Genomic DNA, 18,644 nt, shown 5'->3' with positions numbered 1-18,644 from the left:
GGCAAATACATGTATGTTTACTTTGCTGTACACATGGCAAGATCTCTGAATTATGGAGGACTCCCATGACATATCTATGAAAAATACATGATGCTGCACATGCCTTTTTGTATACGAAAGCACTATCTGTGTAGAATCTGCAAAGATGGAGCTACAACAAAATAGTCAGCACCTGTGACAATTTTAATGTTGCACATAATGCTGTTGAGACTTCCAGTCACTTAACTGAGTAGACTCATTTTGTCTTACTTTTGGTAGCATTGGGTTTTATTCTGCTCCCCCATCATTAATAAATTGGTTAGCTAAGTGCTGTTGAAGGAATCTCATTTGCTTTTAGATGGAAACACACAGCTTTAGGTTGTTGTCTTTTCATAGCCCTGGTAGGATTTCATTGCTAGCAATTAGGAAGAGAAAAGCAGTATTTAAAAGGAGAGAATTTGGTCAGGGATCAATGAAAAATAATTTAGAATTTCACAGTACTGTTGGACTTTCATGGAAGTTCTACCACAAATATGCAAAAACCCAGGACAAAGCTTTCGACGAGATTTGACTATTGTGCATTTTAAAATCTGCACTACCTTCCCACCACCCAACTTTAAGGTAGTACTAACTTAAGGGTAGTAGTAATGAAAAAAGATATTTTGATTAAAGGCAGTGGGATTTGCAGTGTTCTTTTGGAGCAGCAAGTTGTACACATGGCAAATAACTCTCTTAGAATGTGTACTGCTGGCAGCCACAAGACGACAGAAACTTACTGGCACTCCTAAAGCCCCCCACAGAAATGCTATGTCAAAAGTGGAAAGCAACAGAAAGGCAAAATAAATTTACTTTTCCAAAAAGAATAAAATGTATTTATTTTCCTTTCCAGTGGAAGACTTCAGTTTTTATAGTAGAGTGAACCTGCCTGCTCATAAAATTGTGGCCAGCTCTGAGCATATCACACTAGGAGGCACCATTTAAAGTGCTGCTAGCATTGACCTATCAAGCCCTAAACTATTCAAGGCTTGGGCAACTGAAGAACTACCAGACCAGTATGAATTTGCCATGCTATGAAGATCTTAATTGGAGGTCCAGATCAAGGTGCCAAGACATGGAATATACAGGTTATTTTCAACAAAGTGATCCTGCTAGTGCAAAGACCTTTGCCTGCACAATGGGACTTCTTCTCCCTGTGTGCCTCCTACATCTGCTCCAGAGGGGTGGAGGAGAGGAGGAGGAGGGACAGGAAGTCTTTGTGTAGGTGGAAATCCTTGTACTAATGGGACAACTTCACTGGATACAGCCCTATGTGCTCAAATTACAGCAACAAAAGACAGATCTTTCTTACATGTAGCGCCTTATGTGGTGGGGCACTCAGCTCCTTCCACAATAGCCTTTAAGTGCCAGTAACACTGCTATTTGTTCAATATATTTATGGACTCTAGTGTGTTGTTTTTATTGCTGCTTTAGTTTTATTGGGTCTGCTTCACTTACGGATTGCTTACATTTTGTTGCAAGCTATCCTGGAAACAACTGTTGAGAGTAGGTATGTATTTATTTTAAAATATTTATATGCCACTCTTTATCCGAGTAATACCACAGTGGTTCATAAAATGCAAACAAAATGACAAAAAACACAAGAAGAGCCCTGCTGGATCAGGCCAAAGGCCCATCTAGTCCAAAACTACATTCTCATAGTGGCCAGTGGTGGACTTTGGGCTCAAATTTCAGTGGTGCCCTGTGCGACACTAAAATTTGTCCCCTCTCCTCTTGTGCACCATTCTACAGCATTGTTGTAGCACCCCCTGCAGCACAGCACCCAGTAACACTGCACCAGTCATGCCATCCAAAAACAGCCTCTGGCAGCACTCTCCTCACTTATGATTCCCAGCGTCTGGTATTCAGAAGAATACTGCCTCCCAAAGTGGATGCAGAAGCTAGCCATTATGGCTAGTAGCCATTGATAGCCTTATCTTCCATAAATAGGCTTAAAGCCATCCATATTATAATACTAATGCCATTATATGAGCCTGCCTACTTCAGTCAGCAATGAATTTATTATTATTATTATTATTATTATTATTATTATTATTATTATTATTATTATACCTCCCTATACCAGGGAGTCTCAGGGCGGTTCACAATAAAATCAAGATATAAAACCACAAAATACATAATAACAATAAAAACAACCTAATAGCCCCCCCAAAAAAATTTTTTTTAAAGGGCATAGGATGTCAATTAGATCAAGCAAAGGCCTGGTTAAAAGGGAACTTTTTTTTGCCTAAAGGTGTATAATGAAGGCGCCAGGCAAACTTGCCTGGGGAGAGCATTCCACAGACAGGGAGCCACTGCAGAGAAGGCCCACCTACCTGTGCAACCATGCAGGTTCTCTTAAGGCTTTTAAAGATACATATATACATACAACCCTACCTTTCAAAGGCACAGGAGTTCTGTTCCACAACAACTAAAATACCTGTACTTAGTGAGCAATTCTGAAATGGATACTTGGGTCTCTCAAGTGCGCCCAAGCTATGCCTAAGTTTTTGGGCTAGCATTTACTTAAATTATAAATTTCATTTGTATCCAAACTGCATTTGTAATGGCATTTTCAAACCAACTGCAAAGAGTATGGCACTGACTAATAAAGCTTAGCTGCTGATACCTTCCTTCAGAAAAATAAGCAATAGGTGCTTCAAAGGTTTTTCTTCTTATTGTTATTTTCTACAACATTAAAAGGAACCTGTCCCAGCTGTGAACAGAATTATAGGCTCTCTCGGTAAGGAAAGGAAGAAGGATATTTAAATCTGCTGGGTCTTGCAGTCTCTTTGCATCCTTCCCCAATCTCCAACTCTCCACCCTTTTCCATGTGCCACTAGAAGCATGCGGAGAACTATTTATGAGCTCTTGTGCAAATTCTTCAACTGATAAATTTAATTTCACATTCCCCAGCTTAAGCAAAAAATAAAATATTGCATGCCCCTTACACATGTGGAGATAATATTACACACAGAAAAAAAAATCCAGCAAGCTGTACATTATGAATGTAACCACAAGCCTTTAAGGGGGAATGTTCTAAATACATTGCACTGTGTGTATTGCAATATTATTGAACTGCCATAATGTATCAAGACAGTCGAGTGGAGAAAAGAAATTTTACATTGTTGACCTTACCTCAAAACACAGGCAGTGCTGTCTTTTCAAGAGGAGCTCTAAAAGCTTAAAATTTAGCTTTGACAGCCTTGCCCCCCCCCCAATTTCCCTGGATATAAACTACAATAAACATTTAATGTTTAAGCAAAGAGCTGTGCAACCCAGACTGAAAAATGCTTCTCACTTTAGTTACATAGTCAGTGCATATTCCATCGCACATGTCTGTCCACACACATACACACAAATACGATTCTTGAATTCTGAAAGCTCATTTCTGACCCTCTTGCAGCAGTCTGCGCCTTCCATTTTCCATACTGTTTAACAATTAATTTTTGTATCTATAGGTTATGGAGCAACCAAGAAGCGACAAAGGCTTCACTCCTGTATGCACTTTCCTGGAAGGAAACTCCACTGAACTCTCAGTTACTTACGTGTGAGTAGACACGTGTGCGGTTGCATGATAAATTGCATTATTGCCCAGAGTTAACACAACAATATTACTGGTGGAGTCTAGAACCCATCAGACTCAAATACACTAAGATCACAAATATGTAAAGATCACAACATTTTTACTCCTAATTGCTCCATCCAGAATAAACAAGCGTCTCCTGGCTGTGTCCTCAAGGGAAATTTAAAACCACTATTCTACACAGCAACACAAGTCAAGAAAGTAGCTCCCATAGTGCTGGTCTGCAGGCTGAGTTAGTGGCTTCTTAGTGCTGAAACTCGGCTCTTAATACAAAACTGAGCTGGGTCTACTTCTTTACAACTAATTCTTCTTCTTCTTCTTCTTCTTCTTCTTCTTCTTCTTCTTCTTCTTCTTCTTCTTCTCTTACTGTTCCAGTTTCTCTAAAGACAGGTGTTTATTGGGGGATCAGGGGTCCTCACATATACATTATAATTTTTGGCAGCAGTAGCCACTCAGATTAGTTGATATCAAAAGACCAACCTGTATTTTCCCCCATTTGCTTTAATAAGTTTAAAGCAAAAACAAAAAAATCGAAACACCTTGGCAGTAACCTGTTTGCAAATTACGGATGGAAGCCCCGCTAGGCTTAGGGATGGACGGCTGTAAAGATCTTTCTTCCTCAGTCCTGATTCCACCACTGCCATCATCAGCCCCTCTGTGTTACAAAACATACAGTAGATAGAAAGAAAAGAGATGGAAGCTGCTGCTTTAAAAGCACCTTTCTAAAGTTCTGTTTAAAAAACAAAACTCATTTGAATATTTTTGCCAGGGAATGGGCCCCAATGTTGGAAAATGCACAGTCAAACTGCACCGTGTTCAGTGGCACTAAACAAAATCGTTTCACATTTGTTTCCTATGTACTCAACTTGAAGAAATCACAGCAACACCTGCTGCTAAAACTCCACCAGCAATCAGCACGGGCTCCCCGACTGCTCTTGGCATGCACTTGCTGCTTCTGATCTGCAGCAACACTGCCACCTTCTGTTTCAGCCAATTTTAGGAACTCACTATCCTTTCTCATATACTGGAGCATTCCTGGTGGTAACACTGTCGTATTATTATTACAGAATATACTACAGGGCGCGCCTTCCCATAGAAAGTAATGCAAAATGGATTAATGCGTTCCAGACTTTTAAAAACAACCCCTAAAATAGCAATTTAACATGAATTTTACTGTCTGACGAGACCAGTGATCCTTAAAATGAAAGCAATAAACAATGTACTGTACTATAAAATAAATAAGACAGTATTGTAGATGATAATAATATTTATTTTTTTCTCACCTGCGCTGATGATACAGTGGTACCTCAGGTTACATACGCTTCAGGTTACAGACTCCGCTAACCCAGAAATAGTGCTTCAGGTTAAGAACTTTGCTTCAGGATGAGAACAGAAATCACGCAGCGCCGCCGCAGCGGCAGGCCCCATTAGCTAAAGTGGTGCTTCAGGTTAAGAACAGTTTCAGGTTAAGAACGGGCCTCCGGAACAAATTAAGTACTTAACCCGAGGTACCACTGTATTGCAGATGATAATAATATTTATTTTTTTCTCACCTTTGCTGATGATAGTCATTGTTTGAATGGTGTTTTTTTAATCCATTTCTGCAGTCACATAGTCAATCAATCAGTATCTAAAGTGGGTTCCACACAGTCACAAAAACAAATTAACCAGAAAAGCCTCAAAAACAAAAATACAAAATAAATAGCAAAAACAAAAGCACCAAACTTAATCCATTCCAGAAGTCTGTTTGACTTCCGAAATATTCAAAAACCAAAGAGCAGATTCTGATTGGTGCAGGTGCCCTGGAAACAATAGTCGGCAACTGCATCGGACGTTTGGCTTCTGAAAAACATTCAAAAACCGGAACACTTACTTTCGAGTTTTTGGCATTTGAGTACCAAGACGTTTGAAAACCAAGATCCAACTGTACTGCAAAGGTTATGGAAAATAAAGGATCAGATTGAAAATACTGGTCAGGCCTGAAAACTTCACGTTTCCCTCCCCTCTTAACAGAGCAAACCAATTCCTTTTCAGGATGCTGGGGGTTGCTTCCACGTGACCTCTTAAATGACCATTCATGTGGATTTGTTTGTATGGGGGTTAGATGACCTCCCCAATAATGCCAAGTTTGCAGGTTTCATCCCTGTACGAGACAGCTGCATTGCAGGGGATTGGACTAGATGATCAGGGTCCCTTCCAACTCTATGATTCTATGACCTTGCTTGCTATCTCACTTTCCTGTGTCTTTTCCCACCGCTGTCCTTATCGCAAAAAGTCCCCATCTTTGGGGGAAGTGGGCTTGTTGTGCAAAACCTCACCAACTGAGTGCAATTGTGCAACCAATGGCTTCAAGTTACAAGAAATGAGATCCCAATGAAACATCAGGAATAACTTTCAGGTGGTAAAGGTAAAAAGAAAGATGGTAAGAGCTGTTTGACAGTGGAATGGACTCCCTCAGAAGGAGATGGACTTTCTCCCATTGGAGGTTTTTAAGAGGAGGTTGAATGGCCATTTGTCATGAACCAGGGCCCCATCTTGAAGAAAATATTGGGTAGGGAGGTCAGACAAGGAGAGTGATATGGGAGAGAGGTTGGGTGTAGGGAAGGAGGAAGAAGTACAGCTGAAAAGAAATTGGTAAACCTCTGGACAATATCTCTCAGGGCATTCTGGGGGGTGGCATTCTTGGATCTGCAGAATCCCAAGCCTCTGTCCCTTCTGACCCACCCATGTATTGGGCCTGAAATTATGCCAGTACTGGAGTTCCATTGTTTATTTCCCTCCCATTGTGATCAACCACTTTGGGAAGGGGGAAAACAGGAAGAGGAAGAACTAAAAATCACCCTCACCTTCCATCCTGGTGACAGTGAGCAAACAAGATTTTGAATGTAGCACAGCAATTGCCACAGATTCAAGCACCCTGCTCCCCGCTGAGAGGATTGTGGCCTTAGAAATTTAGGCTTTACCCCAAAATGTTTTCTACACGCAAAAATGTCAACCTGAATGCATTTGTTTCGGTATGAATTCCCCACCCCCCACATTGAATAAATGTGCCCCTCACCCCTCAGCGGTCTTCCAGTATATTTATTAATCAACTGTGTAAATCTGCAGTCTAAAATTCCACAAGTCAGATCTGTTGCTACTGTAATGCCATTAACTTGAGCGTAACTACAGAATGGATTAATTGTTCCAGAATACTTACCAGCAGATACCGTGCTTGCTGACCCGGTGAACTCATATATACACACACATATAATTTTTAGAGACAGCACACATCAAAATCAGAACAAGATTGTAATTTTGCATTAACGTTGATGTTAACATTTACTTTCTCCATTATGGAATACAGTATTTATTATTTTTATATCTCCCCTTCACACATAATAATCTCATATGTCAGCAATATGAAATATCATAAACCTTTTTAAAGAATGTTTGTATAATAAGCCAACCAGGTATAAGTAAGATTTTTATAACAGTTTATAAATTTTAAAGCTTGCAGTGAGGTTAAGTAAAGGGGAAACTGGGATAGTTACAGAAGGGGGGGGCGGGAGCTGTGTTATACAATCCCACATTGTTTGTGTGTCTCATGGCAAAACTATTTAAATACTTGCACTTTAAGTGTGTAAAAATAATGTCCTGATTTAGGTAACCTTTTGCTAGCCTCAAGGGTCCAAAATCAATTTTTAAATTATTTTTGTTACATCTTTTAAAATGTAGACTTGAAGTTTTATAGCATAGCTTTTCTGGGAGTGGGAAAAAGCAGGTATGGTTCTTAATGCCTGAAAGGGAATCTGAAAAAGCAACAAAGACCCTACCTTCCAGAACGGCATAAAATGTTTACTGAAAGTAGCAATAACCAACTTCCCACCACCCTAATGGTCTATATCTCAGTGTGGTTCTGTTTCAAGGAAACTAGCCATCGCACAACACAGGAGGCAAGCAGGAATACATGCCTGGCAATACCATTGTCTGGTCTTCAGTTCCACCAGCTTCAGTGTGTGTTGTTGCTACTACAAGAAATTGGCCATCTATGATCTGTAATAATAGAGCAGGATTTCAACCTGCTTTCCATTATCTGAGCTGTGTGACTGCTACCACCTATATTATAGTTGCTCTCAGGGTACTCTGGCAATGTGTAGAAACTCCACTCTATGCATCTGGCAAGCAATTTGGTTGTGTGCCCACACAACTTGGAGGTCTAATCAAGGAACCTACTCTAATTGTGTGCAAGTTTTGCCTCTTAACAGAATGACAGCAACCTGTCATGGCTAGTCTCACCAGATATACTGTAAAAATCTAGTCACCACTAGACGAGTCCAAGATTTTTAATCAGAAACTTGCAGACAAGGTTGTTACTTGAAATGAATCAATGCTGGAAGAAACCAGAAATTCAACCACTGTTCCAGCTTCTCTATTTTTTTATAAATATTTCAAGTAACAAAACATACCCATACAAGGAATACAGAGCTTACAAGTGGTCCAGAAAAGAAAGGAAAATATCAACTGATGGTTGTAATTTTAAATGTTCCAAGAAAGGCATTCAAATTTCAGCATTTTAATGCTAAGGATGTTGGCATGTTTGAAACATATGGCAACAGACCGGCTGGAATGAGACAGGTCGTGTCGGAGCCAAAAAAATGAAAATGAAGATTAGGCATAATTGGCTCTTCTCTGAAAGCACCTAGACATCATGACATTTGTACAAGTCCTGAATTATATTTCTCCTTACAAAGCTTTAGTGCAATCTTAAGGTTTTGCTTTGGGGTAACTTGCATTTTGATTTTGAATGAATGTGCGCATGACTTGCAAAAGTGTGCAAGTAAAATAAGCAAAATGTTTTTAAAATGTTTTGTAAGGTATGAGGGGTGCTAGAAAATGTAAAGTGCAATGTTTCCCCTTAACTTGCAAACACAGGATCTTGAAGCAACATTTTAAAATTACTTATAGTAAAAACATTAGTTCACATAAACTTCCATACCTATTTGCATTTTGTTTGTTGCTTTCTATTAAAATATATGGGCCATTCTGTTGCTCATCCATCCTTTTGGAGCTTGCGTTTTCACCATCCTGAATAACTGGGTGCCATTCACAAACTTGACCAATCCATTCTTCAATGAATTTAATCAAATACCAGCATATGCATTTGAAAAACAACCAGCAGGTGGAGATGGCCAGAGAGATGGTCCACTCGTAAGCCCTCCATAGACCACTGACAACCATTTGGTAATTAGCAGATAGATGAAGGCAACCTACTGTGGTCTAAACCACAAGCACGTGAGCTCCATTTGCTCTGTTCCCAGTTCCTGCCAACCTAGCAGTTCGAAAGAATGCCAGTGCAAGTAGATAAAATAGGTACCGCTGCAATGGGAAGGTAAAGGGTGTTTTGTTGCGCCAGAAGTGGTTTCATCATGTTGGCCACATGAGAATTGTCTGTAGACAAACACCGGCTCCCTCAGCCTGAAATGAGATGAGCACCATACCGTCATCTTTGACTGGACTTAACCATCCAGGGGTCCTTTACCTTTACTGTGCAAAGCATTTGAGTGCATTTTTACTACCGGATTGTGTATTCCTTCATTGACAAGGATATAGTGTAGCTTAAAAGGAATGACTGGAACCAGCAACCAAGTGCTTGCCCAGTCTACTGATTTCTTGCCGTCAGTCCCAGATCCTTTGCCACTGCAGAACTTAGCAGTGTATTATATTGGGAAATCCTAATGTGAAATGAAAAGATCTGTCTGCATGATAGATTTTGAAGTTATTTATGCAGACATTCAGCTCTCATGGAACACTGGCAACTTGAATTCCTGTTTCAGTACAATTTGCATAAGGGACAAAACTCAAACATTAGTCACCCAGTTTCAAAATGCCACGCAAGAAGCCACGTTGAGAGAAATCTTGGCAAGAACTAAGCAGGAATATTAAAATCTTTCTGCTGACCTGTCGCATTACTGCAAGGTGATACTGAGTGTTCACAACACCTTGGTAACACCCTAATTTTGTGTGCTATGGGAAAACGTGAGATATGGATACCCAGGTAGTTGCTGACACCACAGTAGAAAAAGCTGGGAGCAGCTAAAATGGTGCCGTCATTTGGAGTAATGAGCACGGATCCTAGGCATGCCGTTTCTGCGTTTTTCTGAAATGACATCAGAGACCATTTTGTGCTTCAGCACAAACCCAAGTTTAATGTCTCTCAGCACATGTAAAAAAGCACCACACTGTGCTCTGTATTTGACATACCTGCTGTTCTCTCTTGCATCACTTTTTTAAAAAAAATCCTTTATTTTCTGTACATTCATTTGATAAAATGGACTCTGGCCCATTAAACCTATAGCCTCAGTACATTTGTTCTTTCTGGCAAAGACTCTTATGAGAACCTTAACAGACTATGCTTGCAGTCCTATTCATACTTATCTGGGAATACCACCATTAAACCCAAACACTGTTGACCTCAGTGGAGCTTGTTTCTGAGCGAAGTGCATGGAACTGCAGTGTTGTGTGGCCACCCTCTTAAAACAGGCTCCCCGCCCAACTCTGATTGGCTGAGTAGGCACTGCCTGCCCCTACCAGAGGGCCCAATGCGAGCAGAGGTGGGTGGTGCCAACTATCCCCTGAAAGATGGCAGCACCTGCACGTTTCCCATCTTAAATTTGTATCCCAGCTAAGACCCAAGGCCAATAACCTGGCTTTAGTCCAGAAACTTCCAAAACTGAATACGGCAGCAATTATGACCTTATTGCACTGGTTTGCTCCTTGACTGGGTTTTCATTAGCACATGTTCTGCCTATACACCCCAGCATGGCACGGGACTTCCATACCAAAAAGGAAGACACGGCTCTCTAAAGTGCCTACTTAATGGAGGGTGGTTTCAAAGTGTTCAAACCAGCTGTCTCAAACATGTCTGCAAGTAGAGACAGCATTATGTATAATCTGATTCAAGTTGCTTCCTGTATGGTTTCTCAATAAACTTATTGAGATTGACTTACGATTACATACATACAAAACTGTCCTGGAAGGAAATGGGAGTAATCTATCTGTAGCCCCTTTACATAATTAAAAGTCCAGAATGAACACAATACCTATGAATTGTGGGTATTCCACCTAAACATTAGGAAGAACTTCCTGACAGTAAGAGCTGTTTGACAGTGGAATTTGCTGCCAAGGAGTGTGGTGGAGTCTCCTTCTTTGGAGGTCTTTAAGCAGAGGCTTGACAACCATATGTCAGGAGTGCTCTGATGGTGTTTCCTGCTTGGCAGGGGGTTGGACTCGATGGCCCTTGTGGTCTCTTCCAACTCTTATGATTCTATGATTCATATGACATAGAATTCAAATCACTCCATTCTTCAATTTTCCTTGTATTAAGGCAGACAATATTACTGTTCCAAAACATTCACCGGTACTTTAGAAATTAATGCATGTGAAGAGACCAACTAGTTCCATTGGGGCGGAGGGGGAGGGGAGGTTGTCTATCTTAAGACCAGCAAAACACAAACACTGTCAGGCGCAAATATATTTTATTGGTTCATTTCTTGCACTTGAAGTACTCTTCGATGACATCTTTGGCCTGAGATTCCTTGCCATAGTCCTACAATAAGACAATGCAATAATAAGACAATAAGCCAAATGTCAGAGCCCATTTTGGGGTACTAAAAACAGGGCATTCAGTAAAATAAAGTCAACCCATATTTAAAAACAAAAATGTAGCCATTTATTGGGACCTCAATGACTACCTAAGTCTTCAAGGCTCGTACCCTGGCTTTATTATTGCCAGCAATAGTTTGCATTTCTGCAGAACACTTGAAAGTTAAGCAGATTTTATCCAGCTGGCAGTGCTGCCCATTAAACAAAAAAGGGAACAAATAATCAGTTTGTGCACCATTACAGAACAATCATTTAAAATGTTTTACTTAATAAGAAATATGAGGTGCACGTTTTAAATTTGGCAAGTATTTAGAAGATTAAAAGAGCAACAAAACATCAGTTAACTGTATGGGTAGGGAAACTGCATCTTTCAATATTCCCACATGCAGAAAGTCCCCTCTAACCCCAATTTCTCATTCACCCACCACAGGCGCCAACCAAAAATTTATTTCTCTTCAAACAGTAGCAAAGCAGCAAGTGGTGTGTTTCTTTGCTGTTAACTTTTATGCTGATAGGGACGCAGGTGGCGCTGTGGGTTAAACCACAGAGCCTAGGACTTGCCGATCAGAAGGTCGGCAGTTCGAATCCCTGCGACGGGGTGAGCTCCTGTTGTTCGGTCCCTGCTCCTGCCAACCTAGCAGTTCGAAAGCACGTCAAAGTGCAAGTAGATAAATAGGTACCGCTCCGGCAGGAAGGTAAACGGCGTTTCCGTGTGCTGCTTTGGTTCTCCAGAAGCGGCTTAGTCATGCTGGCCACATGACCCGGAAGTTGTCTGCGGACAAACGCCGGCTCCCTCGGCCTATAGAGCTAGATGAGCGCGCAACCCCAGAGTCGGTCACGACTGGACCTAATGGTCAGGGGTCCCTTTACCTTTATGCTGATAACAGTTAAGACATTCAGGTCTGGATTAATCAAGCTCAAGAGCTGCAATTTGAGACCAAAATGTAGGCAACAGTATGTAAAGGCACAATAAAACACTTAGCGAATAAAACTGCTCTAAAATATGTACCCATTTTTTAAAAGAGCACTTTCCTCAACTTACTTTGACAACGACACAACTGCAGCCCACAACTTTACGGGGTTTTCCTTCTCTGTCGATCTTGCAGAGACCTACCCATTCACCCAGCTTCTTGTTGTCATCAACCTGTCAAAGATTTTTATATTCCATTAGTACTGCCTTCAAAATACGATGGTAAGCACAGAAAGCAAGCAAGCTGTACACTCAGAAATAAAGGGTAACGTTAGTGGTTGTTCTCCTCACAAGTCTCAGTAGAGGGAGCCAAGTTATCATCACTGTACAGCGTGAACAGTACTTAAAAAGTCAAGCATCTAGATCAGGCATAGGCAAACCTGGCCCTCCAGATGTTTTGGGACTATAACTCCCATCATCCCTAGCTAACAGGATCAGTGGTCAGGGATAGTGGGAGTTGTAGTCCCAAAACATCTGGAGGGCTGAGTTTGCCTATACCTGATCTAGATGCTACATTCAGTAGAAAATATTTTACTGAACAAGCAAAACAGCTTTTGCATTCAATTATCAATCTAAAAGATGTACATAATCATTACCTTTATCAGGTTGATTTGATGTTCAGCACAAAGTGCTTCAACCAGTTTGACATACATGGGCTCGTCACAATTGGATGCAAGAACACAAAGGTGGGCTTGGCGTCTAAAACAACAGACCATTATTAGTTACACAGTGGAGTACAGCAAAGATCCAATTCCAAGTTGCTCTTCTGTTCACCCAGAGAGGCCAAATTACAGTGACTCCCCACCTGCAGTTTCCCCAAACCATTCCCATTAGTCCACAAATCAATAGGACATTATCTGGGCAAGTATAACAGGAAATCTCTTTCTGTGTGTTCTTTTCACGTCACATGAGGGAAACTGGGATCAATGTCATGGATCATAAACAGTATTTTTCTTTTCTTTAGACTTTGAAGTTAGTACCAAAGAACGGCACAACCAGTATACTAGTGAATTTCATACCACTGCTGCAATTTAAATGTACCTTAAAGTACCAGATGCCCTGTCAGTAACAATTTAGTCCAGGTTTTTAAATGTGTTTTATTTACCTAGTTATGAGTAATGTTAACACAACCAATTAGAATTTTTCAAACTACACTGAGTATTACTCCCACCACCATGACCTTACTATACTATTTGTGGCTCCTACTCTTAAGACCAATCTGTATGTACAGGTTTGTCAGACTATTATTCTCACTCATAGTAAGAGTGAAGGGGTATCCGACTTTTTAAGAGTCATCATTCAAAACCTGTAGCTCTCATCTCATAAACTGTTGAACACTTTGTCCTGCAAGCCATAGAAGTTCTTTCTCTACCCGTCTTTCACTAATTTCTAAAGACATTTTTATTCTAGCAGCCTGTTACCTGCTAAATACAGTGGTACCTCGGGTTACATACGCTTCAGGTTACAGACTCCGCTAACCCAGAAATATTACCTCGGGTTAAGAACTTTGCTTCAGGATGAGAACAGAAATCATGTGGAGGCGGTGCGGCAGGCCCCATTACCTAAAGTGCTGCTTCAGGTTAAGAACAGTTTCAGGTTAAGAACGGACCTCCAGAACGAATTAAGTACGTAACCAGAGGTACCACTGTATATGCGGTTTTAATTTTTATTTGTGGTCTCTGCCATGGTTGTATTTTAATTTTAATTATATCCTGTAAAAAATTACAGGATATAAGGGTTTTTTTACTATTGTAAGCTACCCTGAGCAACTTTCTTTTCACATTTACAGGAAATGCACGACCAAACTCCAACATGGAGGCACACATACTAGTTAACATCCAGCACTTACTTGTCTAAGGCTTTGGCAGCTTCACGAATTCCACGGGCTAAGCCATCGTGGATAAGTGCGGTCTTCAGCACTTCTTGAAGGGCGGTGTTGACATCCATTACACCTCCAGCAGCAATGCTAGCAAATGAAAAATCACAGAAGAACATGAACTTGCTTTATCTCACCAACGTTCACCTAGGCCCCTTTTGCTGTTAACAGTGGCCAGCCAGATATTTTTGAACTGGCATGGCACTTAAATCAACATCTGAAATTGGACATACATTGTACCCAAACACTGATTCATTCAACTGCTACAGCAACGAGATTTTTTTGGCACAGGTCTTAACAAAAGGTCATGGCTTAATTTGTTAAATGCATGTATTTCTTAACAAAGCCCAGATCAGCAAATGTCTAATACTTAAACAATACAATTAGAACTTCTAAAAACACCTTACTTATAACAGTGGACTCCATGACGTCTTTGCATTCTAGTTCCTCCTGGCTACCCCAAACTATCATTTTCATTGACAATTTGGGTTTTAGGATGACAGGCAATACCACTGTCTTCTTACGTATATTAAAAGTACTGAGAATTTCAAAAGACTACTTCTGGGTATCTTTTTAAAACAAAAGCAACAGCAGCTTATACCTTTCCTTATAGGGGAGGTCTGCCCTTGTTCATCTTAGTTGCACTTTCCTGAATATTTTTGAATTCTATGATCTCATGAGAAAGAGCTACCAGAACTGTATGAAATATTCTACATATGGGCACAATGCGTATTTATGTTTCCCAGATTGTTCTTTCCTAGAAGCTCCTAAAATTGAATTTCCCACATTACTGACAACTTTAAATGAATGTTTGGTAACACAGAATATTAAGTTTGCACACCACCTTGTTTAGTAAGCAACACTACCAGACTAATAAAATCTGTTTAAATTGTGTATGCACAATTTAAAAATAATGTGCCATGGAGTTTTTGTTACTTGCAAGCTTGCTAACCTCACTGATCATTTTTCCCCCAGATCAAGTAAGAAATAAAGTCAATCCAAATATGTTATCCTTTCACTTCTCAAGTGGCAAAAACTGTATCCCCAATCCCTAATTTTGGACCCAGTTTTCATAGGTGTCTTTAATAAGAGTGGCTGGAAAAAGAGAGTTCTCTTTTAAACAGTCCCAAGTTCAAAACTGCAGCTTATGAGGCACAATGCTGATTTTAAGCTGATCAAGGCCATAAAAAGAATGTGGTCTATATGATTTAATGGAGTATTGTTTCGTAAGTTACAATTCCAACTCTTCCACTCTGCATGCAGCAACCCATGAAGCTGCTGACTACAGCAAAATCAGCACCCTGGCAATTTAATATGTGGGAGAAAGGGCAATAAGTCAAACACTGGAGATATATCACTAGCAACAGTGGTTTGGGATGGGTTTGTAAGGAGCATATCAACTCAACCAATGACAACTCAGAACACTAATAATTCTGGGATAAACTTCTACAGACTTTAGTGCAACTTTATTCTTAAAACAAAGAGGCAATGAAAATTACATGGAGTAACACCAAACCGTAACACTCCTAGGGTGCCATGGGGTTATGTTGCATAGATTAAATAGGAAGGAGGATCACGATGGAGGATCAGTGCTGTAATAATGGCAACAGCAGTGAAGTCTACACGGGACAGGATGCTTTTTGAGTCTCTGTAGAGCAGGCTAAAAACCCCTCTGAAATTTGCCAGGACCATTTGCTGCTCCGCTGGGATCCCACGATAAATCAAATTAATGTTTACAGACGTCCGGTTTCCCATCATCCTCCCTATCTCACATTGGCGTCCAGAAAAACAACAACCCCGTTCCCTTTCGCCGCATGGAGACTCCGGATTCGCGGGGGGGGGAGGAGGGGAAGGGCGCGTGCGCGCACAGGTATCCGCAAAGAAGTAAGAACTGGAAACTTTCTTCCTGCAAACTTTCAGGCCCTCCCGCAAAACGGACGGAGTGGCCTATTTTGCACTGAAGCGCCATGTTCCAGTTATCTGAAAGAGGAGAAAGGCTCTGCGGGGCCTTCGCTAAGCACGTGGTTCAAGCGGCCGCGAGGAGAGCAACTTGGGCCCAGCCACGTGCAGCCAGAAGGCCAAGTCCCCGCGCGGGGCCCGGAAATCGGGAAGAGAAGGAGGGAAGCTTCCGCCCCGTCGCCGTCCGCTCGCACTTACCCTTCCTCGGCCATGGTTGGTGGTGACTCTCCCGCCCGGGGGGTGGCTGAAACAAAAGAAGGGAGCCTGTTAAACGGGGAGCGGCAGAAAACGAGAGGAAGCGAACAGTAAAGAGAGTCGTCTTTCCCCTCTCCCCCCCCTCTAAAAACAAGGAGAAACAAGGGGGGCGAGAGAAAGAGAGAGAGACCCGACACGCGCTGCACCCACCTCACAGCTTCCACGAACCGATGGTGAAAAGGAAGGGGCGGAGCAGCCCGCCCGCCTATTTAAGGCCGCGAGGACCCCACTCTCCTTCCTCGCGCAGCCGCGCGCGCGCGCCTGCAATTTTAGGCGTCCTACCATTTCGCCTGCTCGGAGGCGAAAAAACAAACGGAGGTTAAAGCCCCGTTGCCGGTAGTTTCTTAGGAAACCTTGCGGTTTTGCTGAGCGAATCATCAGTTTGCCTTAATATAGAGGAGCGCCCCGGTGCTATAAATGCCCGTTATATTGCCCGGCTGGCGGCAGCGGCTGAGCGAGGCACTGAGACCCGCCGTGCCTGCTCCGCCTCCAGCTTCCCTGTTGTCCTGCGCAAACACACAGCGCTCCTCACACTCGCAGTTCGAGACTTCTTGGCGGTTACTGCGCGGAGAGGAGGCGGCTGCCTAATTCTCCACGCTGGATAGACAAAAACACACACACACACACACACACACACACACACACACACACACACACAAAAAAAAAGACCGAATCATTCAAAAGGCACCGGCGGGAAAGTTGGCGGGCGGACCAGGCCGCTCCGGAGGAGATTCGGGTCTCTGCGGAGACGCCCCTCCAGGGTCGCCCTCCTCCTCGCCAAGAGTCGCTTTTATTGTGGATCTTTCGGGGTCTCTTGGGTAGATTAAGTCGGTGTAGGAACGGATGACTTTGGGGAAGAAGAGTCCCGAGATAATGGCAAGAGATGCGCCCCACTGTTCCTTGGAGCGCCAGCTGGGAATTGGCCGGAATGGGCAGGAGGGGCTGGGATTGTAAAGATGGACCTTTGCCAAATACCGTATTTTTATACCGGTGGTTGGCTGGGAGAGGTTTTTGAGGTCTTTTTGTTTTTAAAAAAACTTAAATGGTGTAGGCATAAGTTGGCCACATCACTGCCACACGTGGTAGCTTTGGCGCTTCCTAAAGGCTGCTTGGGGCGTTTGTGGAATGCCCTTCTACGCAGAATCCAGAACGAGTGCATTTGCTGGACTAAGATTTAGATTATCCAAGTAGCAAAAGTAGACTGCATCATGTCCTCAAAAATGCTGTGCTCTGCAGAGATGGCAGGATCCAGTGCAACACACAAGAAACAATTGTGTGTGTGCTGTACATTGTGTTAGAAAGTACACACACATTTGAGTACACTCTGCTACATGCAATAGGAAGGTTCTGGTTTTTTGTATTCTTAAAACCCTCTGAGTGACAAGTTCATTTGTTATCAAGAAGTATATCCTGCCTTTCTAAAAGATAGTCAAGACAACTTACAACATACCAGCAAGGAAAGTGTAGTCAATGGTAATTATGCAATAGGCAGTTATAATTCACAAAACAGTTGTTGGTAACACAGGCATCCTGGTACAGTATTGGTAAATCACTGAACACATATACCATGCAAATCATTCATTGTATTGCTTTGTATTAAGTCATCTTGAGTAAGGAGGACAGAGGAGCATTCATTTCAATGCAATTTGCTTTAAGTAAGCATGTTCAGGATTTCAGGCAGCTCATATCTCCTGATCCATCATATAATGATTTGGGGGCAGATGTCTAGCCAGCAGAATGAGTAGGACTCTCCCCAAATGGGGCTGGCTTACCACACTCTGGAACACACATGGCCACCTAAAGGGGTGACCCTCTGGAAGGCATGGTTGTCAAACAATAGAAATACTTAACTAACTGACCAATCACGTCAATTCTGCCCCACCCCCCCACAAAAAGCCTGGCAACGCCCATGCTGGAAGGTCAGTTAATGCAGAGTCTAAAATTACCAAATTGCTTCTGGTAACAAGTTATTTTAAAAAATAATAGTTCTATCCTCCTTCTCATTCCAAAGATGCTCAAGCTGGCTAACAGTAATACACACAGAATAAAAACAAAACTAATCCCTACAAACTTCCAATGCACACTGACCTTAACAAGTTATCAATAACTAACAATTCTGCCTTTGATTATAAAGTCAGTGATACAGAATAAGCAATTAACTATTTCTGATCTGACCTTGCAGTTTTGAATTTCTGCTTCTTCCATTATGTTAACGAGGCACAGCATTACTTGGAATACTATTGACCATATTTTGCTTTAGAGAGAAAACTAAGAGAGAGTTAATACCCTTGATAACCTCTGAATCTCCACCAAGTGTCTTCATTACTTTATTTCTACTA

General features: G+C 41.8%; 1 protein-coding gene and 3 non-coding genes across 4 annotated transcripts; all 4 read right to left on the bottom strand.

Annotated features, from left to right (window-relative positions):
* Positions 1-11,099: 11,099 nt before the first annotated feature.
* RPS12 (ribosomal protein S12) lies at positions 11,100-16,533 on the bottom strand. Its single transcript, XM_053381941.1, has 6 exons — positions 16,456-16,533; positions 16,249-16,294; positions 14,065-14,181; positions 12,812-12,914; positions 12,288-12,389; positions 11,100-11,189 (listed from the first exon to the last, which is right to left on the bottom strand). The coding sequence occupies exons 2-6, from the start codon at positions 16,260-16,262 to the stop codon at positions 11,127-11,129; spliced, it is 399 nt and encodes a 132-aa protein (XP_053237916.1). The 5' UTR covers positions 16,263-16,294; positions 16,456-16,533; the 3' UTR covers positions 11,100-11,126.
* LOC128411685 (small nucleolar RNA SNORA33) lies at positions 11,301-11,434 on the bottom strand. The gene has a single exon (XR_008329891.1). It is a non-coding gene; the product is annotated as a small nucleolar RNA SNORA33 (small nucleolar RNA).
* On the bottom strand, positions 12,459-12,547 carry LOC128411687 (small nucleolar RNA SNORD100). Its single transcript, XR_008329893.1, has one exon. It is a non-coding gene; the product is annotated as a small nucleolar RNA SNORD100 (small nucleolar RNA).
* On the bottom strand, positions 13,447-13,521 carry LOC128411677 (small nucleolar RNA SNORD101). Its single transcript, XR_008329884.1, has one exon. It is a non-coding gene; the product is annotated as a small nucleolar RNA SNORD101 (small nucleolar RNA).
* Positions 16,534-18,644: the final 2,111 nt, after the last annotated feature.

This window comes from Podarcis raffonei, chromosome 3 (assembly GCF_027172205.1).
Source record: "Podarcis raffonei isolate rPodRaf1 chromosome 3, rPodRaf1.pri, whole genome shotgun sequence".
NCBI classification, from domain to species: domain Eukaryota; kingdom Metazoa; phylum Chordata; class Lepidosauria; order Squamata; family Lacertidae; genus Podarcis; species Podarcis raffonei.
Note: the sequence above shows the minus strand (reverse complement) of the source record. Positions and strands in the feature narration are given on the sequence as shown.

Bases quoted from the DNA above. Each gene is read 5' to 3' on its own strand.
- RPS12 (XM_053381941.1), bottom strand. The intron at 12,915-14,064 runs GTAAGTGCTGGA...CTGTTGTTTTAG, and splicing joins GCTGCCAAAGCCTTAGACAA to ACGCCAAGCCCACCTTTGTG. The intron at 12,390-12,811 runs GTAATGATTATG...AATCTTTGACAG, and splicing joins ATCAAATCAACCTGATAAAG to GTTGATGACAACAAGAAGCT.